Source organism: Podarcis pityusensis, assembly GCF_964106645.2.
Source record: "Podarcis pityusensis genome assembly, chromosome: 14".
NCBI lineage: Eukaryota > Metazoa > Chordata > Lepidosauria > Squamata > Lacertidae > Podarcis > Podarcis pityusensis.
The window spans coordinates 13,693,997-13,721,175 of NC_138039.1; the positions used below are offsets into that span (position 1 = coordinate 13,693,997).

General features: G+C 45.1%; 2 protein-coding genes across 6 annotated transcripts in view; one reads left to right on the top strand and one right to left on the bottom strand.

Annotated features, from left to right (window-relative positions):
* LOC308462970 (acyl-coenzyme A synthetase ACSM3, mitochondrial-like) overlaps nucleotides 1–11,185 on the bottom strand; it is a gene marked incomplete at its 3' end in the record, with an annotated part of 20,934 nt that extends 9,749 nt beyond the window's left edge. For 2 of the 5 annotated variants that reach the window (XM_080981073.1, XM_080981069.1), the window contains exons 1-8: nucleotides 11,076–11,183; nucleotides 7,160–7,435; nucleotides 5,719–5,929; nucleotides 4,761–4,968; nucleotides 4,497–4,640; nucleotides 2,860–3,016; nucleotides 1,677–1,756; nucleotides 547–670 (exon numbers count right to left, since the gene is read on the bottom strand). In XM_080981073.1, the coding sequence (XP_080837199.1) occupies nucleotides 547–670; nucleotides 1,677–1,756; nucleotides 2,860–3,016; nucleotides 4,497–4,640; nucleotides 4,761–4,968; nucleotides 5,719–5,929; nucleotides 7,160–7,381 (1,146 nt within the window). In that variant the 5' untranslated portion in view covers nucleotides 7,382–7,435; nucleotides 11,076–11,183. Of the gene's footprint in view, nucleotides 1–546; nucleotides 671–1,676; nucleotides 1,757–2,859; nucleotides 3,017–4,496; nucleotides 4,641–4,760; nucleotides 4,969–5,718; nucleotides 5,930–7,159; nucleotides 7,436–9,541; nucleotides 9,561–10,979 lie in introns of those variants that run through there. The other 3 variants (XM_080981071.1, XM_080981070.1, XM_080981072.1) reach the window with 3 other exon arrangements.
* LOC308462975 (acyl-coenzyme A synthetase ACSM5, mitochondrial-like) overlaps nucleotides 11,182–27,179 on the top strand; it is a 19,189-nt gene continuing 3,191 nt past the window's right edge. The window contains exons 1-13 of the mRNA XM_080981079.1: nucleotides 11,182–11,305; nucleotides 13,710–13,931; nucleotides 16,472–16,682; nucleotides 18,337–18,544; nucleotides 19,515–19,658; nucleotides 20,105–20,261; nucleotides 22,773–22,852; nucleotides 23,606–23,729; nucleotides 24,234–24,314; nucleotides 24,846–24,947; nucleotides 25,780–25,907; nucleotides 26,000–26,099; nucleotides 26,845–26,964. Of these exons, the coding sequence (XP_080837205.1) occupies nucleotides 13,743–13,931; nucleotides 16,472–16,682; nucleotides 18,337–18,544; nucleotides 19,515–19,658; nucleotides 20,105–20,261; nucleotides 22,773–22,852; nucleotides 23,606–23,729; nucleotides 24,234–24,314; nucleotides 24,846–24,947; nucleotides 25,780–25,907; nucleotides 26,000–26,099; nucleotides 26,845–26,964 (1,644 nt within the window). The 5' untranslated portion in view covers nucleotides 11,182–11,305; nucleotides 13,710–13,742. The remainder of the gene's footprint in view (nucleotides 11,306–13,709; nucleotides 13,932–16,471; nucleotides 16,683–18,336; nucleotides 18,545–19,514; nucleotides 19,659–20,104; nucleotides 20,262–22,772; nucleotides 22,853–23,605; nucleotides 23,730–24,233; nucleotides 24,315–24,845; nucleotides 24,948–25,779; nucleotides 25,908–25,999; nucleotides 26,100–26,844; nucleotides 26,965–27,179) is intronic.

Genomic DNA, 27,179 nt, shown 5'->3' on the forward strand with positions numbered 1-27,179 from the left:
GGCCCCTCCTTCTGCTCAGAGTTAATTAGAAGAACAAAAACCAGGGTTTGCAGTTGGCTGGAATGTGACCTGGAAAATAGATGTTACAGCCTGGTAAAGTTAGGAGAGAGGGAGAGAGCATCAGAGTCATGGCTGATGTCTGTCTGAATCCCGAACTGCAGCTTTGGGAGAAGCAAGACCCTCTTGGAGTATTAATGCTGTGAACCCCTCCATCGTAGGCTCAGGTTGTATATATGTGTAAATAAACCATTTATGATAAAGACACTGCAGTCTCCGCTGTGCCTCATTCTGTGAACTGCCCTGAGATCTTATGATGAAGAGTGGTATATAAATTTAATATATAAACAAACAAATAGATTCCCAAAAGGAAACACAAACCCAGGGTGAAGTGCCTGAAACCCCCTGAAATTTTGCACCACTCGGGGGTGGCATGTAAGTAACTTCTTTTTGCTTTTTCTGTAGCAGAATATGGACACCCATTGCAGCTTCATGAACCTTCTGAAAGCAGAAAGAACACCCTGCACTTTAAAAACTGCCCAGCGTTACCGTCTCTGTCTGCCCGTAGCCTTCGTAGATATCCAGTCCTGTTTTTGTTTTCCATTGCTCCATGATTTCTGGGTTCATGGGTTCCCCTGCGCTCACGCAATGCTTCAGGCTGTGGAATTTATAACTTTGGATAAATGGGGGAAGGGAAGAGACAGAAACGTTTAGATTTCAAAAGGGTTAATAATCAAGAGGTTATACAATTAACCATGGTTTGGAGAACATGGATAGACAGAAGCGTTTCTTCTAATAAAGCTGAATGGTTGGAGATTCAGGAAACATTTATTTACACAGCTAAGCTATGAAAATATAAATGGTTTATAGGGGGAAGCTTTCTAGGTTGTGTGATGAGTTCACCTCTGCCCACCTGCCAGATTTGGTCCATGGAGATTTAGAAGCAATAAGGTTTCCTCTTCCAATTTTCCACCCCATAGTATAAGATCTCCTACTTTATCTTTACTCCTACTTCCAGAGCTAGAACTGGAAGTCTGCATATCTGTGTAGAGCTGCTTGTTAACAGCAGCCTGGGCAGCTATAGATTCCTGCCAGTCATTCATCCTAGACTTGCCATTGATCGATTGCTTTTGTATCCCACCATCTTCCCCAAGGAGCTCAAAAGGGGCTTACATGGTTCTCCTCCTCATTTAACCACTCCCCAAACAACCCTGTGAGGTAGGCTAGCCTGAGAAGCAGTGACTGGCCCGGTGAGCTCCATGGCTGAGTGAAGATTTGGTCTCCCCGGTCCTACTCCGACACACTAACCCAGCCTTTCTCAGCCCTGGGTCCCCAGATGTTGTTGGATTACAACTCCCATCATCCCTAGCTAGCAGGAACAGTGGTCAGGGATGATGGGAGTTGTAGTCCAACAACATCTAGGGATGCTAGGTTGAGAAAGGCTGCTCTAACCACTACACCACACTGGCTCTCACTGGCTTCTCCTCACCAGGGAGGGCAATAAATGTTTTCCTGCTTAGGCTGGGATTTTGCCTGAGCAAATGCAATGATAAGTGGTGCCAACAAGTAGTAAATAACAACAGCACCTATAAAAACATAATAAAACATCAAACATTAAAAACGTCCCGATACAGGGCTGCCTTCAGATGTCTTCTAAAAGTTGTATAGTACTTCTTTACCTGCTTAAACTGTGATGGATTAGCATCCGATAAGCAGTTGGAGCAGAACAGAATGTTGTTATGGGAAACCTGGACAAAGCCTAGATGATTATAAAAAACAATGGATCAAAATCTAGTTTAATGCTGTGTATAGATCGTAATATATAGCTTTTTGCAGCTATCGGCAGACAATTTTTTAAAAAGATGTGGCATACAGACATATTTGCTAATCCGTTCTCCAGCTCATTGATTTAAGTACTTATTGGATATGTAGCCTGCTTTTCAACTAGTCCTCAAAGCAGCTTAACATTTATAAACACAACAGATGCATCAAGAACCACATGTTCAAAAACAAAAAATGGAACAGGAGATGTTCTTTCCCCCAAGGCAGTTGCTATAAATTAGCTCTCTGGGGGTTGGAGAGGGGAAGCCCTCCTCTCTTCATCCTTGTAATTTAGCCTCCAAAAACAGTTATTAGCCTGTGAAAGCTTTATTTGCCCGCCTTTTTACTCGTAAGACGGGCAGGTTGAGGATGAATGGGGGACCCCTTTCTACTCTTACCAGCCTCTCATGAGTAAAAAGCTGCTGAGTATGAAATGAAATGAAATGAAATATGGATGCCAGGAACCTCATCTAAATGTTGGCGAGGCTGCAGCTCCATAGGCTCATACCTCCACATGTGGTGGGGATGCCCCAGAGTTCAATCCTTTTGGATAACAGTGTTGCATGAAATCTCCAAAATAACCAAACAGGTAATAGAAGCAACTCCAGAACTAGCTCCATTAAATATATTCCAGGACAACAACACACATGCACGGGACAAGAAATTCGTAAGTCACTTAATCTCAGCAGCTAGAAGTATATTAATGCTTTCAAAGCTCTTGGAAACCTTTTAGATAACAAGTGACTTATAAGAAAATAATAAAGGGATCATTTGGGCACACTGTGGTCTGCCCTGAGGTCTGAATTTAGGTAGCTGTGGGTCAACACTGTTGAAAGTAGATTAAGAAGATGAACTTGCAGAAGTGAGCTGGGCTGAGAGACAGGTGAATGCTGCAGCCATCACAGGGCGGCTTCACTGTGAGATAAATTCTATGCGTCTACTCAGCCAACATCCCACACAACCAGTTCAGTTGTATGAATCCTAACAATGTTGAAAGGAAAGTCCAGTCCTTGAGTAACTAGTATAATACTTGTCCCTTACTTCAAGTACAGGGGTTGGCTCGAAGCGTGGCATGCTGTGAACGAACACACATGCCCCTTGGATCCAGGGTGCGAAAACACTGCTCCAAGCCGATTTTGCCCAGCCTGTGTCAGACGTATTCCAAATGATGTCCGAGGGGGTCAAATCCAGCCAATACCTATGTAACAGGAAGAAGAAGTGCAAAATGTTAGGAATTCAACATCACACTGCTAGAAATGTTCCATCAGCGTAAGCATTTCTGGTTGTTTGCCTTCTCCTCTCTCTTCCACCGTGCTGTTGTGGGGTTCTCCTCCCCCCACAAAAAACCCTGTGCACAGGGGCAGGGGAGAAGGGAGAAGCCCCATTGTGCTAGCTGAAATCATTATGTGGGCTTCCACTAGTGGGATCAGTTAGTTGACCCCAGCAAAGGAGGCAGATTGCTGTCATACCTACACAGCCTGTAACTGCAAGCCACAGCATTGTGAAGATCTGTTCTTGAACTATCTTAAGACAACTTGTTCATTTGGCATTCATCCTGCTTTACTTTCACAAAGTCGTTAGACTAGATGTGGTCTTCATGGAGCATTTGTTCTGATTTGATTACGGGGTGGTTACATGACCGTAAGCATTCATGCTGATTTGCTTGTGGGGTGTTTCCGTGTCTTCCCATTAATCATTCATTTATGCCACACTTTCAGTGTGTTTCCTGTCACTTACCAAAGTCCAGGTTTAAAGTGGTTTTGTTGTGGTAGGCCATCAGAACTCTCGAGTCCATTTTGAAGGCACAAACCTGAAGGCCAGTATGTATGTATGTATGTATGTAAGTATGTATGTATGTATGTATGTATGTATGTCATAACACAGGCATAGGCAAACTTGGCCCTCCAGATGTTTCGGGACTACAACTCCCATCATTCCTAGCTAACAGGACCAGTGGTCAGGGATGATGGGAGTTGTAGTCCCAAAATATCTGGAGAGCCGAGTTTGCCTATGCCTATGCCTATCATAACATATACTCCTTTATATTATTTTTTACAAACACCTCAAAGCGGTTTACAAAAGGTATGTGCTTGTATCCTCCTGCAAAAATGACCAGAATAATTCCTTATCTGGGTGCTCTCATGAAACCGAGTGTGGATCAGTTGGCAAGAAACTGCAGAAAGTTTTGTTGTTGTTTAGTCGTTTAGTCATGTCCGACTCTTCGTGACCCCCTGGACCAGAGCACGCCAGGCACTCCTGTCTTCCACTGCCTCCCGCAGTTTGGTCAAACTCATGCTGGTAGCTTCGAGAACACTGTCCAACCATCTCGTCCTCTGTCGTCCCCTTCTCCTTGTGCCCTCCATCTTTCCCAACATCAGGGTCTTTTCCAGGGAGTCTTCTCTTCTCATGAGGTGGCCAAAGTATTGGAGCCTCAGCTTCAGGATCTGTCCTTCCAGTTAGCACTCAGGGCTGATTTCCTTAAGAATGGATAGGTTTGATCTTCTTGTAGTCCATGGGACTCTCAAGAGTCTCCTCCAGCACCATAATTCAAAAGCATCAATTCTTCAGCGATCAGCAAATGACCAGAATAATTCCTTATCTGGGTGCTCTCATGAAACCAAGTGTGGATCAGTTGGCAAGAAACTGCAAAAAGTACGCACACACAAACCCTTTCATACCTTCCATTTACACCAAGGCCAATGCCATGACTTGCGTGAGAATGTTCAGTCATTTTGGGAGTCCCTGTTGTCCCGCTGGTGAAATAGATAGCCATTGGGTCACAGCTCTTTGTGACTGCACAGTCGTGTTCGGCAGGTGCAAGTCTAAGACATAGAATAAAATGAAATCCATGTGATCAAAAGAACCACAGCCTTCAAGCACACGATGCTTGCCAAATTTGTCCTGCAGAGAGATTATGTATAGAGACAAGTCTGTATACTTACTTCAATAAGTCGCTGAAGTTTAGCCAGTCCTCCCTGTGGTTCCTTGACACAATGAGCTTGAATTCTAGAGATGGGCATTTGGAAGCTATGGTATCTACTGCTGGGGCCAGAACCTCATCAGTAATGATACATCTGGCCTTTGAAGTCTGGACTCGGTGGAGAATGTCTTTTGCCGTCAGCTGTGTTGTCCCAGGAATAAGAACGGTTCCTAATGAGGGACCAAATGACGAAGATTAAAAATGATGTCACATGTTTCCAGCTTAAGACTGGCATGTTCCCTCCCTCCTGGTCAATCATTCGGAAGCTTCAAAAGCTTTCTTCAGCCTGACCATCACAGCAACCAATGTTAACAGACATCGGCACACTTAGGGATCCGCAGAGTTTGCGCATCTTGCGTGACAGACCTCAGCAACTCAGCATTTTGGCTAATCTACTTTATTTACATATAAACACACACGGAGCACTGCAACATGGCTCCCCCTCTCTCTAGCATCAGACAGCAAAGAGAATGAACAAAGGACAATAGTCCCAGTTCACGGAACACAGTAACACAAACATCCTGTCTCCTGTGGAGTCAAAACATACCATGTCATGTGATAGACAAAAATCCCACGACTACAATCATGGAGCAGGAATTCTAACAGTAGGGGCCTGCTAGCAATTCTCAGCCCCCTTGACAAATGACAGTTCCCAGTATTCTTTGGGGGGAAGCCATGACCGATTAAAGTGGTCTGATACTGCTTTAAATGTATAGTGTAGGCGGGGGGTAGAAGAGAAGCAGAGGGTGGGGAAAACATCTGTATAAATAAAGAACATTATCCATGAAAGGATGGCTCAAGTGTTTAGGCAGAGGTCAGCCCCTGAACTAGAAAAATGGGAAGGGATTGATCCTGATCCCACATGGGGAGGGCGCATCCTGCTTCCTCCACCAACCAGCACTTCTCCGCATGCTGCTAACCTGTTCGCATGCAAGCCACATTCAAGAGCCACCATTCAGGAATCCGTGGCAGGATCACAATGACTCTGTCTCCCCTCTGCAGGCCACACTGCTCAGAGAGCACTCTAGCCGCTTTTTTGGAAACGTGGGACAGCTCCACAAAGCTCCACTTCACTTGGTCTCCTTGGTCATTGACCCACCAGAGAGCTGGGCTTGTTGGTCGATTTCCTTCCTGTTGGAATGACAGAGTCAGCTGGCTGTAAGCAACCACACTCAGTTGGCAGAACGCTTCTTATGGCCAAGTATGAAGTACTGGTTACAGCTAGAGGCCTGTCAATTTTCGTTTCTCTATTTCTCATGTTTCAGTTTTAGATTTAGTTATTTACACATCAGTTTGCAATTTAGTTTTTACTTTTAAAAAAAAATCAGTTATCGTGAAAATTCCTCAGCAAAATTTCTCTCACTATCCACGTTTTTGGATGCAATTTTGCCCAATATGTACAATTTTATAAAGCAATCTTCCCTAATACAATACATTTTTGTTTGTTGTGCCCACTAATATAAGCATTCATATTCACACTTTACCCTAGTATTTTGATTTTTCTAAACATTCCTTGGGCTAGAGAATGGCACTGAAAAACTCACAAAAGTTTGAATTTCAAAGTGTTTTGTCCCATATGTTGTTTTGAAAAGTGCAGTTTAGGATGTATTTGAATGTGAACTGAGCTGAATTTCTGCCCTGTCCCTAGTTAAAGTCATTAATTTGTTAATTTGACATTTCCTGCTTTGCTTTGTCTTTGTAGATGTCTCTACTAGTGGGACCAGCACCAGAATATTGTAATGCTCCTGTTAAAAGGCACCAGCCAGCTATACCCTTTTCCAGTATACTCCGTTCCATTGCCCTCCCCACTGGTTTTCTAGGTCCGCTCAATCTGCATTCTGAACCCACAGAGAATGCTCAGTCCTCAGTGGTCTGTTTTGTCCCCCCTTAGGAGTCCCCCCCCCAAAATATTTTGTACTTCTACAAACTTTGTATCCCTCAGGCCTGCTGATACCTCTTTGAGGGCGTATGGTGCAGTTTTTGGGTACTAAAATGTAAGTGGCTAGCTTGTGGCCCTCCATATGATGTTGGACTACAATTCCCATCATCCCTGAACATTGGGCATGCTGGCAGTTGAAGTCAAACAACACTGGAGCAAAGGATCTATTGAAATATAGGATGGAAATTAAAACACCCACCACACACTGGCTAGGTTTCTGTGTAACACCAAGCCACAGTAAACAAAGTTTATGAACCAACAACAAACCATGGCTAACAAGGAATGGTTAATTTGTCTTTAACAAACCATGGCCAAACTGCTAAGGTATGTAAACCATGGCTTAGTGTTATGTGCGAACCAGACTGCTGTGTTGATGCGCCACATTTGAAAGACTTGACATGAAAAGTGACAGAAAATGTTACCTTTTCCGCCTCAGCCCAGTTATCTACCACATCTTTTGCAAAGTTGAAGTATTCTGGCACCTCTGGGTTATATTGTGCTTGTATGGATTCGTAGCCTGAAAAGTTGTGAGCAGCCAGGGCCAGCTGCCATTTGCTGAAACTTCTGGAAGAAGACAGGCGAAGAGGCCAGAGAGCTCGAAAGGCCGAGGCCTTCGATAATATCATCGAGGTGATGCATGCCATAGTGAGGCCTTCCACAGTGTATTACATTCGGTGCATTTTTCATGAGCTGCCTACCTGAAATACATAGGGAAACCATTGTACAACAGAGAAGATACTGATTTCTTCAGCTTGCTGAGAATTTCAGCGTTCTTTTTCTTTATTATTTTTTGCAAAAACATTTCTAAACCCTCCCCCCCCCCCACAATATCTCTAAGTATATATAAATAAATGAAACCTAAACACAATAAAACAGTATAATAAAAACAGGAGTTAGGTAATAACAGGGTGCAGTCTTATAGGTCAAGAAAATTCTGGAGAGAAAGCATGTCTTTATGAGATGTCAGAAGCAACCAATGAATGATATTTCACACTTTGTTTGTTTGTTTGTATACTGCTCTTTATTTGGGGCAGGAGAATCTCTTAAAACATGACAGGATTATCAAAACAGAACATTACAAATGGAAATCAGACACAAAAATATGATAAAAGATCTGCATTTGAAGCCACACAATTAGCAAAAAAATAAATAAAATCATCCCCTAAGAACATCAACAACAAAAAACCCGGTTAGAAAGCAAATCTGGAAAACGCAATAAACATTCCACGTGTTAAAACATCCGTGGCATGTAAACAAAATCACTGAGGTAGAATCTGCACCTCTTCACCTGACTATTGACTATGCTGGCTGAGGCTGATGGGAGCCGAAGTCCAAAACATCTGCAAGGCTGCTCCATCGCATTATACCTCTGAAGTGTCAATGAGCTCTAGTGCAGTATTCTGTGGGTGGACTACAACTCCCATCATCCTTGACCTCTGGGCTAAGCTGGCTGTGGATGATGACACTGGTCATGGGGCAAGTGAATCTTTTTTGTTCCTTTCTCTACTGTTCCAATGATTTGTTCTGCCCTCCATCCCACGTCTGAGTTTTGCTTTAAACTGGAAGAATGTCTACAACAAATTCCAGAACTGGAGGCTACAAAAGCCACATTTATAAAACACTACAGGAAAAGCTACAATGATGTGTTTGTTCATACAACTGCCCTGATATAAACCTTCAGATTATCTCTGAACCTAATTTACCACACGGGATCATTTTGTGCCGGGAGGGTGGGGATCATGCTTACTATCCTGAGTTACTTCAAGGAAAAGTGGGCTAAAACAAAGGAATGGAAGCCAAGTTTTTGTTTCTCAAACCCTACCAAGCCTCCCCTCCTATTTAGATTCTGGGTTATTTATGGCGTTTTCTCCTGGGTTATTTGAAAACACGCCTTGAGAAAATAGCCTCACAATATGTGAAAGAGAAGAGCGAAAGATAGATAAAGATTGACTTGTTTTCTAGATGCTCACATGTGTTCCTGCCCATTGGTCACATAATCACCCAAATGAATCTTGATATAATCATAGTTACAAATATGGTCTTTGAGGCTGTGTGCATTTTATCAGTGCACATCTGTTCAACATTGGCAAAGGGGAAGAAACAGAAAGGAATAGTAGGGTAGTTATCATCTTCTTCTTCCACATTCACTGCATACATTTTAAGTGATATGTTACCACTCTAAACAGTCATGGCTTTCACCCCCAAAATCCTGGAAGCTGTGGTTTGTTAAAGGCAATGCTTTAAAAAAAAATGTTTAGGAGTACTGTCATTTTAACTCAAGAAAATCACAATTTTATACAGTGGTACCTCTGGTTCCGGAGCCCCATTCGCAATATGAGTAGAACGCAACCCGCATCTGCGCAGGTCGCGATTCACCACTTCTGCGCATGACGCCATTTGGAGCATCTGCACATGTGCGAGCGGTGAAACCCAGAAGCAACCTGTTCCATTACTTCCGGGTCGCCGCAGGACGTATCCTGAAAGCACGTAACCTGAACCGAACGTAACAAGAGGTATGACTGTACAGTGGTACCTCAGGTTAAGTACTTAATTCGTTCTGGAGGTCTGTTCTTAACCTGAAACTGTTCTTAACCTGAAGCACCACTTTAGCTAATGGGGCCTCCTGCTGTTGCTGCGCTGCCGGAGCACAATTTCTGTTCTCATCCTGAAGCAAAGTTCTTAACCTGAAGCACTATTTCTGGGTTAGCGGAGTCTGTAACCTGAAGCGTATGTAACCTGAGGTACCACTGTACTTCAAATTGGAAAAAAAAATACAGTAAATGGACAAAAGTACAAAGACTCACAAAATGTTGAGGGGTATGCGTATCCCTGTGTCCCTCCAGAAAAAAGCACTGGTTAAAGGTGTTGAGTATTGTTAGAAGACCCTATTCCCCTCACAGAGCTATAATTCTGAGTTCCTCGCGAAGAGGGATTGATAATTAAACTACTCTAAACAGTCACTTATAAATAACCCACTCAAAGTTCTTCTTCTCCTTGCCTTGTCCTCACATGGCCAGGGTTAATCCAGGTCAAATGCAACTGTGCTTGCAGAAGGAACGCAACAGTTAGCAGGCTGCTCAAAAACTTTTTAAATTATTTACACTTTTCCACAAGGGTAAAAACTGAACAGGGTACTGGATTTTCTCCACTATCTCTCTCATGTCGAGCAGCAGGCCCAAACACCCCCAGCCAGCTGGTCTACTCATGAGTAAAACCCTCCAGAAACAGCTACTTTATCTAGAGATCTCCCTCCTTGAACTTGCATCTATAGCAGCTATTTCATCAGGCTGAGAGGGAGAGGGATGAAATGGCAAGGTCTCTCCATGGCATCTGCTGAAAAACGAGCAACTTTTTGGCTTCTTTCTATTCCTGCTGTTACCTGCAAGAGTTTGTTACTAAGAATTCGTGCCTGAGCTTGTTCTTTCTCCCTTCTGCCTCCCAGTCCCTTTTTCCTTTTGTGTTGTGAGCCTGAGGGAAGGGACTGTCTTTTTTCACTGATCTTTTAAGCCGCTGTGGGAGCCTTTGTGTGGCAGAAGAGTGGGACAACCACAACCACCACCACCGCAACAACAACAACAACATAGCTGGGCCAGACCCCAATGTTCCTTAGGATGTCTTCTCTCGGAACTATGCTTTTTAAAGATTACAAAATCTAGAAGTGGGCTTTAAGCAGGGAGGATGCCAACTACAAAGAAATGAATATTGTTCCAGGTTAATGCTAGGATTTATTGTGGAGAAACCAGTTTGTCCAGCCTTAAGGGACTTTACAAAAGAAATTAGGTTCAAACAAAATACCATTCTGTCCCATTTGGAAACACCTGTATAACTGCAATGGTTTTATTTGGGTTTGTTTTAACATGGAATATTCACAGAATCACAGAATTGTAGAGTTGGAAGGGACTACGGGGATCACATAGCCCAATTACTAATTAATTATTATTTAATTATTAATAAACTAATTATTAATTATTATTTAATTACTACTAATAATGGTTGTTGTTGTGACCTGCCCTGGGACCTCATAGTGAAGGTCGGTTAAGAAACCCCTTAAAAAGAATTATTCGACATCAACTGTGTTTGCCTTTCTTTCAACGAGCAATCTGCCCGAAGTGTGGCAGCAGCGAGCAAGCGAAAGGCTGCGCGCTCTGCGACCGCCGCCGAAGCGCTTGGACGAGAGAAAGTTGGGACAAAGAAAGCGAAAGCGAGCAAGCAGCCCCGCCACGTCGGAAGCTGTTCGATTACCCCGATCTCGGCCTCCGCGAAGTTCAGCGAGCAGCAGCAGCAGCACCGCCCAGGGCGAGAGGAGGAGGAGGAGGAGCAGGGAGGGGAGACACTTACGCCGTTGCCTACAGTTTGTTGGACGGACTTGGCGGAGGCAACTTGGCTGATCTCGATCCCTCGACGGCGCCACTCGCCCCGCGCCAAGAGGAAGGGGCCGTCCCTGCCTGCCTTGGGGGAAGAGGCTGGCCCGCCCAGGCACTTGTTGCAGAGGAGGACGGACTAGTCCGGTGGAGTTTCCTTGGCCGCCTCCCTGGCTCTGCGCGGAGTCCCCCGAGGAAAAAGCCAAGGTCAGTGAACTCTGGACTGCTTCGCGGTGGGATTCAGTCGCATGCCTGCCAATACAGCTTGCGCAATCATAGAGCATAAGAAGATGTAGGATCAGGCCAGTGGCCCATCCAGCATCCTGTTCTCGCAGACGTCTGCACCAAATCTTCCAAAATTCAGCATCCTTGGATGTTCACGGGGGTCTAGGTAAAGGTAAAGGTAAAGGGACCCCTGACCATTAGGTCCAGTCGTGGCCGACTCTGGGGTTGCGGTGCTCATCTTCCTTTATTGGCCGAGGGAGCCGGCGTACAGCTTCCGGGTCATGTGGCCAGCATGACTAAGCCGCTTCTGGCGAACCAGAGCAGCACACGGAAACGCCGGTTACCTTCCCACCGGAGCGGTACCTATTTATCTACTTGCACTTTGACGTGCTTTCGAATTGTTAGGTTGACAGGAGCTGGGACCGAGCAACGGGAGCTCACCCTGTCGCAGGGATTCGAACCGCCGACCTTCTGATCGGCAAGTCCTAGGCTCTGTGGTTTAACCCACAGTGCCACCCGCGTCCATGGGGGTCTAGTGGGATGGGAAAAGGAGGAAAGCTTGTCTATGTCCACACAGAGCACGCAGATCCACAGAGGACTGTAGAACATCAAAGCTGTTTTATCGCAAAGCAGACCAATGGTCCATCTAGCCCAGTGTTGTCTACACCGACTGGCAGCAGCTCTCCAGGGTTTCTGTCAGGCAGGAGCAGGCATAGGCAAACTCGGTCCTCCAGATGTTTTGGGACAACAACTCCCATCGTCCCTGACCCCTGGTCCTGTTAGCTAGGGATGATGGGAGTTGTAGTCCCAAAACATTTGGAGGGCCGAGTTTGCCTATGCCTGGGCAGGAGGTTCTTCCAAAGTTTTGCAGGAAGGGAAGTGATGGGGAAGTGCTCTTGGAAAGTGTGAGAGAACACTTACAATCGTGGAACTGTAGCGTTGGAAGGGACCCCGAGGGCCATCTAGTCCAACCCCCTGCAATGCACTCGTTTTGACACAGTGTCCCCTAAGTGCAATGAACCGGTTGCCTGGAAATCCCTGCTCTGTGTTATGATGGAAGCTGAGCTGCAAAGGGTTGCTTCCAGCTAAGTTTTATCGAAAGCGGTCCCATTGAACTAGCCATGCCCATTGATTTCAATGGGTCTACTCGGATTAGGATAACCAGTGGACACCATTGCAAGCATCTTTAAAAGGTGGACTCTCGAGGTATTTAAGCAGAGATGGGATGACCATCTGTCGGGGATTTGTTAGCTGGGCTTTCTTCATTGCAGGGGACTGAACAAGATGACCATTGGCATTCCCTTCCATTTCTACAATTTTGTGATTCTTTGGGCAGGGGGGCCTTGGTGGAGAGGGTGGGGTCTGCTCTGCTCCAATGTGATTGCACCACGATTGTTCGAGAGATTTCAGTCAGGTAATTTGGATGGCTTGGCTTTGCTCCATCCCCTGCCCCTGCTCAATATCGTGTACCTTACTTTGCTTACATAAAAGCATTTCCCACGTGATGCAGGGCGATATTGTGAAACTCTCTTTGACTCTCTCATTTCCTTCTGTTTATTTAGCCGTTTATTTAGCTGTCTATTTAGCCTTGTATACTTTGTTAGCCACGGGACGCGGGTGGCGCTGTGGGTTAAACCACAGAGCCTAGGACTTGCCGATCAGAAGGTTGGCTCTGTGACGGGGTGAGCTCCCGTTGCTCGGTCCCTGCTCCTGCCAACCTAGCAGTTCGAAAGCACATCAAAGTGCAAGTAGATCAATAGGTGCCACTCCGGCGAGAAGGTAAACGGCGTTTCCGTGTGCTGCTCTGGTTCACCAGAAGTGGCTTAGTCATGCTGGCCACATGGCCCGGAAGCTGTCTGCGGACAAACGCCAGCTCCCTCGGCCTATAGAGCAAGATGAGCGCGCAACCCCAGAGTCGGTCACGACTGGACCTAATGGTCAGGGGTCCCTTTACCTTTACTGTACTTTGTTAGCCAAGGACCCTCAGAAAATTGGGAGTCAGCTCCTCCTCTCTTCTTTGTACATATATGAGACATCTGCAGCATGTGAAAACAGGGCGTCCTGCACAAACATCACTCATCCATTTTGCAGGGTGGAGTTTGGGAGATGAGCTAATCGATTTGGGAAGGACGGCAGCTCAGGAGTAGAGCATCTGCTTTGCGTGCTGAACGCCCCTCGTTCAATCCTTGACATCTCCACATAGGGCTGAGAACATCCCTTGAGAGCTGCTGGCAGTCTGTGTAGACAACACTGAGCTAGATGGACTCAATATAAGTCGGTTTCCTGTGTTTGGGATCCATAAGGTTGTGGCTCTGCTGCTATATTGACTGCATTGAGGCTTACAGAGTCTTCAGGGTTTTTATGCTTTCAAAACATGTCACTGCAGAGAGATAAAGCTGGCTGATGCCCTCAAGCTGCCATGAAGACCTTGCTTCGATGCTTCTGGCGCCTGCGGCCGCCTCCTTGCACTCTCTTTCGCCAAGCCAAGAGACACCTGGCCTCTCCGATCATCTCCCATTACGAAGCTATAAACCATGGTGAACTGGATGTGCCTGAGTACTTTAATTTTGCCAGAGATGTTCTGGACAGGTGGACCCAAGAGGAAAAGGTAGGGGTTTGGTTGTTTGGGGGAACAGGTAGGAAAACCGGATGTTAATAGTACTGTGGTGCTGCACTTGGTCTCCCTGGAGCACAGAGGAACCTGAGACTTTATTTTTTTAAATAAAAATTAAAATTAAACAATAGTAACTTTTATATACTTCACAAAGTTTATACACCTCTTGATTGTAACAACTACCACCACCAGCACTACAACAACCCCCAAAGAGGTGTATAAAACAGATAAAACAAATTATCAATAAGAATGAACAACAATAACTTGAGATTTTTGAAATTTTAAAATAGCAATAGACTACTAAAAACCGATTAAGACTTGCATCAAGAACAAATGCTTCAATAATGCACAAGAATAAAGAAAAACAATGCAACTGAATGATTTTTTTAAAAGAATATATATATATATATATATATATATATATATATATATATATTTGGGTTGTTTCATTTACATTCCCTGGAGGGAAATATTTTGATTAGCATTGCTGGTGTTTGAGGGTAGTAATATTTTTTTAAAGCGTTTCTTTTATTCATAAATATCAGGATGCCTTCAAAGTCTTACCATATTCTCATTTAAAGAGGAAAAGTTACTAAGTATTCCACATAGCAACATATTTCACAGGAGGCATTTGAAACATCAATAATATACAAAATAATTTTTTGCAACATGGTTGAAAGCAAAGCATAGAGGCCGGTGGCTTTGTTCAGGGATGTGTTCCCCAAACTGAAAGATGCAGGGTAGTCTTGGATTCGACCCTCCCAGACTGCCTGATTCTTGTGTCAGGAGCATCCTCCTCCAAAATGCCTGCTTCTTCTTCTTCTTCTTCTTCTTTGGCGATCACTCGTAGCCGAGTAAGATTGTCTTCCATAAACACTGTTTTAACAATGAGTCCATAAGTGACTGTGGAGGACAATTCTGGATCCACACATCCTTCCACAGTGGGGACATTGGATTCCGGGCAGGAGTTGATCAAGGTGTGGATTTGCCAAATGTGCCTTCCTCCTAGCACATTTCTCCCTTGTGTCCTGAGTTTGAGTGTCTTCAAAGCCCATGACACCTTTGGTAAAGGCTGTTCTCCAACTGGAGCGCTCGCAGTCCAGTGTTTCCCAGTTGTCAGTGTTTATACTACATTTTTTTTAGATTTGCCTTGAGAGAGTCTTTAAACCTATTTTGTTGACCACCAGCATTACGCTTTCCATTTTTAAGTTCGGAATAGAGTAGTTGCTTTGGAAGACGATCATCAGGCATCAGCGCAACATGACCAGTCCAACAAAGCTGATGTTGAAGAATCATTGCTTCAACACTGGTTGAAGCCCCTTGCCTTAATCGCCGTTTGTTCCCTCTGCTGACTTCAGCTGTAGCTCAGTGATTAAGCGTTACATGCAGAAGGCCTCAGGTTCAGAGAGACCGCCATCTGAATCCCTGTAGAGCTTCTGACAGTTGCTGCAGCACAATATTGAGACAGATGGACCAATGGTCTGACTCTGCCTGAGGCGGCTTCCTGTGTTCCTTCTCTCAAACATAGGTGGGGGGAGGCCACTTAAGGGAAGGGCTCTAGCTCAGTGATAGTACCTCTGCACACAGAAAGTCCTGCGTCCGATTCCCGGCATCTCCAGTTAGGGCTAGGAGGGTCCCCTGCCTGAAAACCCGGACAGCTCCTGCTGATCAGTGTAGAGAAAACCAGAATAGATGTACCAATGGACTGGCTCTTTCTAAGGCATCTTGCATTCCTATGATGTAGGCCTGCGACATAAAAATATATGGAGGTAGGCTGCAGCTGAGGAAATAACCCGCAAAGTAATGGCGCTGACAGGAATAGAGGAAAATGGTTGCTTTTTTCAGCTACCTGACATGAAGGACATGAAGTTGTTTTAAATTTTGCTTTTAATGCTATAACCCATCCTAGGACCTTAGGGTCAAGGGAGAGTAATAAATGATTTATTGTAATAATGATGATGATTACAACAACAACAACAACAACAACATTAATACTTACCTGACTGCTGGCAAGATTGCCAGGGGTGTTGATGCCTGCTGATGTTCATTGCTTGTCTTTAGCTGTCTAGTTATATTTTGTTGTACATCCTTGAAAATTAGTAAAAAATACTTTGGAAACAGCAGCACAGAAGCAAGATCCTGGCACTAGGTATCACGTGCATACAGACACACACCCACCCACCACTGCTTTCCTTTTTCTTTGCCTATTTAAAAAAAATTTTTTTTTTAAATGAAGAATTCCCCATAATACAGTAAGATTACAACTACAGAAAATACAAATCAAATAAGTAAAATATGGAGTCCTCTCTTAAAAGTAATTCTCGGCCCTTACCACTCACAGAAAACAGTAGCTCCTGCTCCTCCCAGCTCTGACCTGGGATAGTTCCATTCTCCTCCAAGTCCTAGAGACTCGATATTTCCATATCTCTCACCTAAGGTCCTCCATCGGCCGCAACTGACCACACACTGCTATATGATTCATACATATAAAATGGCTCTGTGGATTAGGTTGTTAATAACGTCTTCTCTGCTAGGATGGAAAGAGGCCTCCGAACCCAGCGTTCTGGTGGGTGGACGACCAGAGCAAAGAGGTGAAGTGGAGCTTTGAGGAGCTGGGAGTCTTATCCCGGAAAGCTGCCAACATGCTGGCCGGTCCCTGCGGCTTGCAGAAAGGCGACAGGGTCATGGTGGTTCTTCCAAAGCTTCCCGAATGGTGGCTGATGAATGTGGCTTGTATCCGGACAGGTCAGTCAAGATTCGGGGAAAGAAAAGAGAGGGCCCCCCTCCCCAGAAAAAGTGCTGTCTTCCCCAGTGAGAAGATTTAGCAGTAGACAAATATTCTCCAATAACAGCTTGACAAAAAAACAGCAACACAATTTGCGGAAAAATTGGGAGGAAATGGCATGCGTTGCAGGGATCTCAGCTAAACAATCCATGACATTAATGAGTACTCTTTGGGTTTGGTCAGACAACCAGCTACAGATCCACCTAACAATTTACATTCGTTCAATCCCACATTTTACCAGCTTCCTTGAAAAAATACCATGGGGAACATTGTCAAAAGCAGGCATCCCCAAACTCAGCCCTCTAGCTGTTTTGGAACTACAACTCCCATCATCCCTAGCTAATAGGACCAGTGGACAGGGATGATGGGAATTGTAGTCCCAAAAGAGCTGGAGGGCCGAGTTTGGGGATGCCTGGTCAAAAGCATTACCGAAATCAAGATTTCACTTTTAAAATAAATTACTGTGTGGGAGGGAGAAGAAGCTGCAGAAGCGATGAAACCCATGTTCCTGGCTAGCTTCAGATGTCTGCATTTTTTAGAACGGATAAGTATTTTATTTATTTATTTATTCACTGCAGGGGTGGGGAACCTCAGGCTTGGGAGTCAAACCTGGCCCTCTAAGCCTCTCTATCTGGCCCCAGGAATTCTCCCTGGCCACACCCCCGGATGTGTCCTTGAACTCCCATGATGCCTCTTGCTTGTCTGGAAAGAGGATCTAGAAGGGTGTGAGAAGGTGTGGAGTTTGCAGGTTTTGCTCTTCCCACTTAAGCCCTTGGCCACACCCACCAATGTCAGGTGTCCCTCAGAAAGCTGTCCAGACAGGAATGTGACTCTTTGGCTGAAAATGGTCCCCTATACCTGCTTTGCAGGGTCTAAGTTGCCCCTCTTCCTCCTAGGAATGCTGGGACTCAAAAAATTGTTCCCCCGCCATTTTCTCCACACGTGAGGAAGGTTAGCCTCAGAGATAGTGACTGGCCCAATGAGTTTGACAGCTTACTGGGAATTTTTACCTCAGTCTCCCCAGAGGTAGTCCAACAGTCTAGCCCAGGAATGGGGAACCTTTGGGCCCTCAGGCATTGCTGAACTACAACTCCCATCAGCCCCTAACAGCTAAAATAAGAGAACCCAATGATGATTGATTTGTGGAAGAGTGGAAGCCTCTTTTGGATTATTGAAATAAATATTATAGTATGATAAATTCATGATCAGGATTTGAACTATGTGGAACAGAAGGAATTAAAGATTATTGTATTGTTGTTATGATATAAGAGAGAGGAGATAAGGTGCAGCATAGGGGAGAAATAATTAAAAAAAACACCATGGAAAACAGGGTGGGAAGCCAATAAAACAAAAGAAAAATTCATTATGTATTGGAGTGTATATTAAATTTTTGAAATTTAATAAAATATAAATGAATAAAACAGCAACTCCCCCCAGTCCTGGACATTGACCATACTGCTTGGGGCTGACAGAACATCTGAAGGACCCAAAGTTCTCCATAGCTGCTCTAACCACTACACCACCTTAGAATGAGACACCACTGTGTGTGCAGCCTTCCCAAGCATGGAGACTTTCTGGGTTTCCTGCTCACGACATTCTCTGCTTCTTTTCTAGGCATTGTTTTCATCCCAGGGACGCCCCAGTTAACTGCCAAAGACATCTCCTACAGGCTCCAGGCTTCCAAAGCCAAATGCATCGTGGTCAGCGACACGTTGGCCCCTGCAGTGGACTCAGTCCTGTCTGAATGCAAGTCTCTGAAAACCAAGCTTCTTGTTTCCGACAGCAGCAGAGATGGCTGGATGAACTTCAGGGATCTCATCCAGTAAGCATTGCAACAGACATGAATCGATAGCAGTAGAGATATTATTTAGATCAGTGGTCTTCAGCTGGTCCAGATTAATACCCAGGTCTGACTTCCCAAGCTGCAACATGGGATCCGTTTTCACTTTTAATTTATACTTAATAGCAGAGCTGGACCGCCCATCAGACTGGGTGAGGCAGCTGCGTCAGGCAGCAACCCCCAAGGGGCGGCGTGCGTTTTCTGCCACCAGTCTCCCTGGGCTCTAGAGGCAGAGAGGAGCTGGCAGCAGAGCTCTCCTCCTGCCGAGTTGGTGAGAGGGGAGGCATTCAGCCACTGGGAGAGCAGGGTTCGAGTCCCCATTCAGCCATGAAGCTCAGAGGGTGACCTTGAGCTAGCTACCTGTTATGTACTGAAGTTCTCACCCTGGGCCAGCAGGGGGATACTGTAGATAGTTATGCAAATAAGGGATCGAAAGTGACGTTCAGTGATTGGATAGTTTTAGAAAATTGTTACAGTTACGTTGTACTGGAGCTCTATATAAGCAGGCTGACTGAACCCGTCAGTTCAGTTCTGTCCTGGCCTGTGAATAAACAAGAGCTGTTTGAAGAATCGCTGTGTCGTCTGATATGTTCACCCACAACTTAACACTACCGTCTCTTAGCATAACTTACCTCACAGGTTGTTGTGAGGATGAAATGGAGAGGAGGAGAACCATGTACACCACCTTGAGATCCTTGGAAGATAAAGGTGGTACATAAATTTTATATTAATAATAATAATAATAATAATAATAATAATAATAATTTGAAAGTAGTACCATAGTTCTTTCAGCCTATGGTGTGAATGTGGCCAATGACCCATTGGATTTCTGCCAAGGGTTACCAAATGGGTGCAGGATTCCAGCTGCTAGGTTCTGCTCATGATGTGTGTGGCTGCTGTGGAAGGGGAAAGTGTTGCCTGCCAATGCCATGCGATGTGATTGCTTTTTAAGATCAGCGCCTGCCGACCACGACTGCGCAAAGACCAAGAGCGAGGACACAATGGCCATTTACTTTACAAGCGGAACCACGGGAGCTCCCAAAATGGTGGAACATTCCCACTGCTGCCACGGCATTGGATTGATAACTGCCGCCAGGTAAAGCTTTAAAAGTGCTATGGTAGCAAAAGCAGGGAATGGATGAGTCATGGCATTCTGGATTGGGCCTTTCTTTGGGGATCCTCTAATGACAGGTGTGGGGAATAGGATGGGGCTACTGAGCTATATTCTAAGCCCTTCCCCTGGTCAGTAGGGATGGAGGAAGAATTTGGCTTACTTTTGAAGGATCTACATTGGTATCTTCTCAACATTATTAAATGGAGTGTTTTGTAATGCTTAGTGGCAGTTTTCCATTGTCGGTGGCTCGCTGCTCTACAGTTCACCACCTGTATGGACTTTGCACTTTTTAGCCGACTCACCTTCTGCCTCCTTCAGCCTGATTTGCAGCACTTTTGCTGAGTCATTCTGTAACCTGCTTCCCAGAATCCTGACACCCTGAGTCAGCAACTGGTTCCGCGTCTTCTGCTCCTTTTCCACTTACATAGGCGCTGCATGGATTTGTCTCCTTCGGCTATATTCTGGAATACGTCGGACCCAGGATGGATTAAGACGACCTGGAGTGGTGTTTTCGGTCCGTGGCTCAATGGGTCGTGCGTCTTTGTACATCGCCTGCCGCAATTCGAACCCGCCGTCGTACTGAACGTAAGCGTGCAGGGCATTGCAATGCCCTTGATGATGGTTCAGAAACTTCAGTTGACCCTAAATGCAGCAACCGAGTTACTGATTGTGGTTCTGCTTGGAGCTTGTACAGTGGTACCTTGACTAAATTCCAGTCTAATATAAATCCGTTTTGGACTAAGTCCAATTGCAACCCGGAAATGAGTGCTCCGGGTTGAGTCATTTTTTATATACAAGTCGGGCCCTGCTGCTGTTTTAGGGGTCGCTTTCCATCGTCTGGTTCCCATTGAGGGTGTTTCATTTGTTAATTGAGTCCCTCGCTGCTAATCAGAGGCTTCCTGTTGAGTCTGCCAGCTGTTGAGTCCTGAGCACCTGCGGAACACAGTGATATTTGGAGGTTTTGTTTTTGCTATTTTTTTGTGTTTTGGTTTGTGTGGCTTTTTCGGGTTTTTGACTGTGACTTCGTTTTATGGGACTGACCTGTGACTGTGGCTTGTGACTTCGTTTTTGTGACTTGTCTTTGTGACTGTGTGGAACCCAGTTCAGCTACTGGTTGATTGTGTGACTGTAGAAATGGATAAAAGCCCCCCATCCAAACAATGACTATCATCATGTTATTCCCCCCCCCCATCATACAGTGGTACCTCTGGTTACATACGCTTCAGGTTACAGACTCCGCTAACCCAGAAATAGTGCTTCAGGTTAAGAACTTTGCTTCAGGATAAGAACAGAAATTGTGCTTCGGCGGCGCGGTGGCAGCAGGAGGCCCCATTAGCTAAAGTGGTGCTTCAGGTTAAGAACAGTTTCAGGTTAAGAACGGACCTCCGGAATGAATTAAGTACTTAACCCAAGGTACCACTGTATTTATTTTATAGTACAGTACATTGATTATTGGGGGACGCGGGTGGCGCTGTGGGTAAAACCTCAGTGCCTAGGACTTGCCGATCGTATGGTCGGCGGTTCGAATCCCCGTGGCGGGGTGAGCTCCTGTCGTTCGTTCCCAGCTCCTGCCCACCTAGCAGTTCGAAAGCACCCCTAAGTGCAAGTAGATAAATAGGTACCGCTTTATAGCGGGAAGGTAAACGGCGCTTCCATGCGCTGCGCTGGTGCTGGCTCGCCAGAGCAGCTTCGTCACGCTTGCCACGTGACCCGGAAGTGTCTTTGGACAGCGCTGGCCCCCGGCCTCTTAAGCGAGATGAGCACGCAACCCCAGAGTCGGTCACGACTGGCCCGTACGGGCAGGGGTACCTTTACCTTTACATTGATTATTGCCTTCATTTTATGGATCAATGGTCTCATTACAGTAAAATTCCTGTTAAATTGCTGTTTTAGGGGGTGTTTTTCATTGTCTAGAATTGATCAATCCATTTTCAAATACTTTCTATGGGAAAGCACTCCTTGTTTTAAGTCTGCTTTGTTTTAAGACCGGACTTCTGGAATGGATTATGGTCTTAAATCAAGGTACCAATGTATATAAATCCTGTTTTAAAACAGCTGAACTGGTTGCACATTTGTCTTCGGGGCCCAATTCAAAGTGCACATGTTGGTGATTGAAGCTTATTGTTCTAAGGAGAGGATCTTTATCTGTTGTGAGAAATCTCGCCCAGGCTACGGGCTCTACCTTGTGTTGACCTCCCTCTAGACACAAGGCTGCATAGGGTACACAACGTGGGACAGCAAAAATCTTAAGAAGGAAAGCTGCCTGCACTCATTCTACCAGCTGGGTAAACCCTGGCAGCCAGACTGGAATTCCGTAGAGCAATTGAGCTATAACTTTGGCGTTGAAGACCTTGAGGGCAGAGGGGATATGCGAATTACCTCTTGTTATAAAGAAATGCATTATGGCCTGCATAGATAAGGTACAACAACTTGGGCTGTCAGTGGAATTTTTATGATCAATGTCTGCACCATCTACCAAGGCTATAATAAAAACTAGGTTGCGGGACATTGAATGCCAGGAACTAACAGCAGCAGCAGAGAAAACATGTTCCCCTCTTAACTTTCAACTTTCTTGGGCACATGAAATTAACCACAATTATCTTGAATTTTTGCTTAATCCTCAAGAAAGAAGGGCAGGTTTAATTCAAATCCTTCAAACCTCCTATGGGGAAGGTTCTTGGGAATGGTGGAAGGAGAAAGAATTTGCCAATGTGAAGACCATCAGGTGGAAACTCTTACAGATATGGTTCTTAAATGTAAACTATATGTTGATCTCCACCAGCAGTTCATAGATCAACTCTGCATCCCCAAATGGAAACCAGAGTTAGAGATCCTACATTTTCTATTATTGGGGAATAATCAGGAGCTCACCAAGTTAGCAGCTAAATATCTTTATCTGATTTTTTTGTCATCGAAACACATTGCAGATGTCTGATCTCCCTGGAGACCTAGAGATGTAATGTTAGACTGCTTTGCCTCTTTCATTTGACAAATGTTTTGTGTCACTGGGAAGGTGGTAATTCCGTATTGATTTGCTATGGATGTTTGTACGTGATGCCAATAAAGGGTTTGATGATCTTGATTGTCTCTATCTAGACCCTTGCCCGATACCCAATCACCATTTTCTGCACAGCTCCTACAGGATTCCGTATGTTGGTGCAGCAGGATCTTGCCAGGTACTTTTCACTGGGCTAACTGGTAAAAGGGGAAATGTCCTGCGTGAGCTGATGGGTGCCTTCCAGATTGTTGCCCTCAGGAGGGTTTGTGTCCCTCGCGCTGATTGGGATTCCCCGTCCCAAGGGTCGGAGCTCAGAAGTGGAGCATCTGCTTTGCATGCAGAAGGCCCCAATCCCCAGCATTGGCAAGTAGGGCTGGGAGACACCCCTGTCTGAAACCCTGGAGAACTGCTGCCAGTCAGTGAAAACACTACTGAGTGAGATGGACCAGTGGGCTGGCTCTGTTAAGGCAGCTCTCTATGTTCAGTAACTTCCTGTAGAGTAAATAGGGGTTTTTTTCCAGATAGTGCTGTGTTTCCATTATAAATCATGGAGGTTTTGGGGAGAGTATGGCTGAGTGAGCAGGAACACTTCCCACTGCAACATTTTGTTGCAGTCATGGGTGTCCATGGGCGGGGCGGGCAGTTGCTGCTCCTGGATGAATCATAACCCCTCGGTTACTACCTTTCATTTTTTTAAAAAAGAGTAAATGCATAGAACCTGAGACAAAACATACAGGCAGCATTCTCTCTCTCTCTCTCTCTCTCTCTCTCTCTCTCTCTCTCTCTCTCTCTCTCTCTTTAAAATTAGCCTGTTCCTCGCTTTCAGTTTCACTTTGTCTGCCCGCTACCCCTGCCTTGAAAAATTATTGTAGGCACCCATGGATGCAAGCCTCACTTGTGGGTTTACTAACTGTCGCCATTTCTTATCAAGGTACAAATTCCTAAGCCTGGAGCATTGTGTGACAGGAGGGGAACCACTCAACGCAGAGGTGCTGCAGCGATGGAAAACCCACACAGGGGTGGATATCTATGAAGGCTATGGACAAACAGAAACAGTATGTTTATCTTCATTCTGGCATGGCTGTGCATCTGGCAAACTCACCACAATGCAGTTGATAGATCTTTTAAATCAAGGGTGGTGTGGGGAAGGCCTTTTCAGCCCAGCCTTTTCTGAGAAAACTTCCGGGGGCTGCATGCCAGTGGGCTGAGTATGAAACACAAAAATTGCCTCTGTATAGGAGGCTGGTTTCCATATACACTTCTGTAGCCCTTTTGCTCCCAGACAAAAAACTGTGTCTATCCATATTTCCTATCTGTTTTTGTCTTGAAGCAGCCGGGGGAGTAAAGGCTTGCATTTGGGAATTCAGGACTCTGCATGACAAAGTGAGAAGCCCTGATGGCTTAAGGGTTTTCGTGACGGTCCTGACATTTTGGGGGCGATTGGAGACTAGGCAATATTTTCTGCTCAAGCAGCAATGGAGAGGGCTTATTACCCTCCCAAACTAGTGAAAACTCCCAAATGTTATTTGGCTTTGTTTTTTCTCTCTCTGCTCTTACAGGTAGCCATCTGTACAAATGTTAAAGGGATGAAAATCAAACCGGGCTCCATGGGAGTGGCGTCTCCACCGTATGATGTCCAGGTACAAGGACAAATATAAACTTACCAGACTGGTGTCTGTCTGAAGACTGGGCAACCTGTTTGTTGAGCACTCACCTTGATTTGTTTGTACAGAGTTTGCAGGGAGGTTTAATGATGTCCGCTGTTTACTGAGTATTTGTTCTACTTTGCTGTGAGGTGGTTGGGCAACACTGCATCAAGGAAGTCCCACATTTTCAAGTGTATCTTCCTGTCACTTTCCTTACTTCCAAAACTGATTTGGTGGGGCGGGAATGGGTTTCTAAATTGTATTCCATAGAACTTAATGGAAATCACTGGGAACGTATTCCCACCATCACTAATCTAAATATTCTAATTCATTTCCCATTTCTTGATATACTGGCCTATAATGGAACCCTGGGAGCAAGCAGAGATATCTATCTTAATGAGAGCCATTGAGAACCGAGCCAAACCATGAAGTGTACCATTGTTCGTGGAGATATGTGTGTGACTTTTAAATCAACACTGGTTGGCTGAAACAATATAAGCTTTTTTTTATCTTTTGCTTCTACAGATTGTGGATGATGAAGGCAAAATTCAGCCTCCGGGGGTAGAAGGGGACATTGCTATCAGAGTCAAGCCAAAGCGACCATTTTGCCTTTTCTCACGGTACTTAGTAAGTATTATTTTTAGCACGTCAATAACGTTGTGATAGATAGAACAGCTTCACTTTGCAACCAAGCTGAGGACATCAGTTGCATTTAGCTCCAGGTCTAGATTTTTGCTATGTTACAGGGTCCAGTAGTAGTACAACATGCAGTGTATTAAGGTTGGAAATGGATCTAATTGCATGCTAATCTAAGGTTCAATCCCCAGTGTCTCTAGATAAGGCTAGAAGAGATCTCTGTCTGAAACCTTGGAGAGCTTCTGCCAATCAGTGGAGGCAATACTAAGCTAGGTGGATCAATAACCTGATCCTATTATAAGGGAGTTTCCTTTGTTCCTGATGCTCACAGACATGTAGTTCTGCAAACTTGGCTGTTGTCAGGGGTGGGTGTTATCAGGCAGCTGACAAGGCCCACATCCCAGCATGGGACCCACTGCCAACTCTATTCGTCCTCCTGGCCTCTGCTCCTCCTCTGCCTTGCTGTTGCTGCTTCTTCACCTGCCCTCTCCTGTCTTGACGAGAGCAAGGAGTTTGAGCAGCATCCTTTGCTCATCTTGCCCTCTTCCCTTTGGGTGGTGGTTTGGTTTAGACTCTGGTGGACAGTACAAGCAAATAGGCTGCAGAGGTAGCAAAGAGAAGGAGGGAGGACCCACTCAGGGAAGGGAGGAAGGGAGAGCCTCTCATTCAATGGCTCACTGAGATCTGGAGTCAGCATTTTTTGTGGCAGTAATCAAACCAAGAGCAAATCACCTTGCTCTTTTGTCTTGGGGAACCATTGCCAAAAGGGACAGACCGGCAGGCATTGGTGAAAACATATTGAACGATGTTTGGTTGTTGTCAGGATAACCCTGAGAAAACCGCAGCCACCGAGCGTGGTGATTTTTATGTCACTGGAGACAGAGGGATTAAAGATGAAGAAGGCTATTTCTGGTTTGTCGGAAGATCAGATGATCTGATTAATTCTGCCGGGTAGGTTCAGTTCGGTTGGCTTTCCGCCTTTGACATGTGCTATTAAGCGACAAAAGGCGCAGGAGTGACCTCCCCTTCCTTCTGTCTCTTAGGTATCGTATCGGCCCATTTGAAGTGGAGAGCGCCTTGATAGAGCACCCAGCTGTGGTGGAATCGGCTGTGGTCAGCAGCCCAGATCCCGTGAGAGGAGAGGTAACAGAGATTCAGGCAGCCAACACATTCTGCAACACATGATACTCAGCAGCAGAAAGCCACATGCAGTGCGCTTGCTTGGGGAACATGTCATAAATCTTGACACATCGCAGCGGTACAGATGGTGCCGTATTTCAGACACATGCCTGAGCAGGGGAGGTATAAAAATGTTCTTGGTGGGCAAACTCACCTCAGTTCATTTGGCTGCAAAAAGAAAAGTGAAAAAAACAGTTGCATCCCCAAAGCCCAGTTTTTGACGTTACCAGGATCACAGTGGGATCTAAATATCCCCTGGAGATCCTGCCAATTTCCATGAGTTCCTAAATCCTCTTCTCTCTCTGCTCACTCATCCCTATGGTTAACCCAACATTTAAGGATTAATCTATGTGTGCTTCTAGTTCTTTAAGTGAGGATCTGCCTGCTGCTAAAACGCAACATTCATACTCAAGAAGCTCAGCGGGCTCAGAGAAACCCCCAAGGTTTGCAGGCATACAAAACATTTAGGGGTGAATCCAAAGTGGGGGGAAACCTTTTGAGGACTGAGCATGCTTAGTGGGAAGTAGAATGGAATTCAGTACCTTGAAAATGGCATGGTCAGCTGGATCTCTGAACAGGAGCACAGAGCGCTCCACAGAGCAATATTTTATTTTGGCTAATGATCAATATCCTATCCCAATCACCCAGTCACACTGGTGCCTATTTTTCCTTCTGAGTCGTTAATGCATATATGATTGGCATCCCATAGGTGGTGAAAGCCTTTGTCATCCTGTCTTCTGCCTTTTTATCGCATGATCCAGAAAAATTAAAAAAGGAGCTCCAGGATCACGTGAAAAAGGTGACTGCTCCTTACAAGTATCCTAGAAAGGCAAGTATCTTCTTAGGTCCTAACAGGAAAATTAAAATGGGTTGTAGATTCATTGAAATTGGAGAACATGACTAATTTAGACTCATTAATTTCAGTGTGTCTATTGTGAAGAGGAATTGACTGTTTTTTAAATTGTTTTGCAAACTCTGAGCTGCTGTGGTAATGAATTAGTCCAAGGCTGCAAAAAAACTGAGATGCACTCTCATTTTTTGCCT